General features: G+C 53.9%; 1 protein-coding gene across 1 annotated transcript; it reads left to right on the plus strand.

Moving 5' to 3' along the window:
• Window positions 1-1424: 1424 nt before the first annotated feature.
• LOC118517208 (dermokine-like) lies at window positions 1425-2271 on the plus strand (the record flags this gene model as incomplete). The annotated part of the gene is made up of 1 exon (XM_036063170.1): window positions 1425-2271. A coding segment is annotated over exon 1 (847 nt), but the record flags the coding sequence as incomplete, so codon positions are not given.
• Window positions 2272-2607: the final 336 nt, after the last annotated feature.

Here is a 2607-nt window from a genome sequence, read left to right on the forward strand (position 1 = left end):
TCTGATCCGCGTGAGCGTGGTGCGTGTACCTTTGTCAACTGCGACATGCGATTTCGGTACGTGTGAGTGTGTGCGTTCGTGCGTGCGTGTGTGTGTGTGTGACTGAGTGTGCCAGTGTGATGGTGTACATTTGCTCGGTGTAAGCGTGTATCTAAGTGTATCTGTGTGTTTCTCTGCCCGTGTGTGTGTGTGTATGTTCGCGTTCGGTGCGTGTACCGAAATCAGTGTGAAAGCAGTGCAGTGGACGTGCAATGAATGCCAACGGTTTGGAGCAACCGTCACGACTCCACACTGTGTCCTGCCCGAAAAATCCGGCCAAACAGCGAGCTCCAGAAAAACGGGCTGAGCTGGTGTGTGTGTGATAGTGCGCGAAAGCAGTTGAGAAGTTCTACCGTCTATCTCTGCTCCGTGTTGCTAAGGGTCCGCCGATAGGTCCGCCGGAACGCACACGCACAGTACAGTGTCCGCAGACAGTAGAAAGTGAATCGGAAGCGAATAGAGCGCACGGTGTATCGGAGCTTCCCCAAATCGCCCAATGCACGTACGTTGGATTGCTAGTGTGGCGTGCCACCGAGAACGAGCGTGAAAGTGGTCCATTAAGACTCCGCACATTCGCACTATTTCTGGCCCACACTCACACGCCTTCTGGCTAGTGCTTTGTCGCGTTCGCCGAACTCTGACTGGCTCTGACCTTTCCGTCGCCTTTTGCCGAGGGACGGTGTAATGGTGCGAGAACCCGTACAGGAATGTGTTCCGTGCGCATCTAGTCAACGCGTAGCTCGTCCTATTCCTTGTAGTGTGGTAGCGAGTTCCTAAACACTGAAGTTGAAGATCTCCAAACATCCGCCGCATCTGCTTCCACCGGGCACCGATAGACACTCTCGTTGTTTCGACCTCGCGACGCTGCTAAACTCGATCCCGTCCCGACGCCATTAGTCTTTCCACGATAGCGAGCAAGCAGGATAGAGGGGTGTAGAGTTTCCTGGACCGTTTCGTGACTGGGACTTTCAAAGAATAAGGAAAAAAAATACACACATACAACCACATTCTCAAGAACCCTCCACGACTCCACGACTCGGCATACCTGTCACTGGTTAAAGAAGGGACCTGTTGAATATCCCACACGGTGGTTAGCCGTTACGGACGTTCGTGTCAGCGCTCATCAGGATCAGCCAGCACCGAAACCGGCACGAGTACCGAAAGGTCCCAAAGGTCCCCAGGTATCCGCGTTCGGGAAAAACAAAAGAAACAGTCCGGATCAGGCGTCGGGAATATCATCCATCTCCCCTCGCAGCTTCACACGCGCGCGTAGTTCCCCACTCCCCCCCATTGTTCCGACTGCCTACCCGTACCGTACCGCCTGCAAGAACACTGCCGAAACCGGGCTCGTGTGTGTGTGTGTGGGTGTGTGGTAGCAGTGAAAAATGATCCGACCGATTCTACCGATACTGGCGTACATGAGCGTGCTCTCGAGTACGTACTCGCTGCACATGGCACGCGATGCTTACATCAAGCCACCGCCGCCACCGCCACCCGCCCAGCTGCTCGACGACCTGGACGACATGTCGGAGCTGCTGGCCGAAAACGGTGTCGACCTGATGCGGCCCATGATGGCCACGGTTCACCAGAAGACACACAGCACCACCAACGGTGGAGGTGGTGTTGGCGGTGGCAGTGGAAGCATCATCAGCAGTAACAATGGTGCGGTCGCGTTAGGCACCATCAACCACGTGACGAGCAATGAGCTGCCCGAGCTGAGCCCACCGCCGGCCCATCTGCCGACGGGGTTACGCCACGGCCCGATCGGGCCACTTGTTGGGCAGCCACCGCGTGGTCTGCAGGAACTGTTCGGTGTGCAGGCCAACTTTGACATACGAGCTGCGCAGCAACAACTGTCCCACGGTCCGAACGGTGCGACATCCTCCTTCGACGTCAATCAGTCCTCCTCCTCCTCATCCTCCTCCTCGAGCGGCATGGACGATCGGGATGATGATAATGGTGAAGGTGGTGGTGGGAGAGGCGATAGGGATGACGACATCAACGGAGCAGTCGCTGGTGGTAGTGGTGGACAGGGCAATGCTAATCTACAGCGGTCGGCGTCGAGCAGCAAGCGGGCGTCACCGACCGGCGGTCGCAATAAGATGATGGCCGACTCTGGGCAAGATGGTGGCAGCAGCAGTAGCGGTCTGCCATCAATCCCGCACGGCATCGCGAACCAAATGATGCTGCGCAGTACACGCGGCCAGCGGCAATACGATGTACCGCAAATTGGTAAGTGGCCTAACCCGTACGAATATGCATAGTTTCAGACTGAATATATGTTTTACTAAATCTTGTGCTCAATTCACATGTACAACTGATTTGCTATAAAGAAGCTTCAGGTGTACGAATCTCTTAAGAAGGCAAGTCAGACACTAAATTATCCAGTTACACTGATGTTTGAATTATTCAGCATGCTATCTATACTTATCAGCTAATTAAACAGTGCATTAGATTGCAATTTGCACAGCACAAAATACTCCAGAGATCACAGATCAGAGGATCTATAGAGGAGTCCATCCACAGATTTTTTTTGTAACAAGAAATGATTTGGACATCCAACTAAGA

This window comes from Anopheles stephensi, unplaced genomic scaffold (genome assembly GCF_013141755.1).
Source record: "Anopheles stephensi strain Indian unplaced genomic scaffold, UCI_ANSTEP_V1.0 ucontig69, whole genome shotgun sequence".
Classification (NCBI taxonomy): Eukaryota; Metazoa; Arthropoda; class Insecta; order Diptera; family Culicidae; genus Anopheles; species Anopheles stephensi.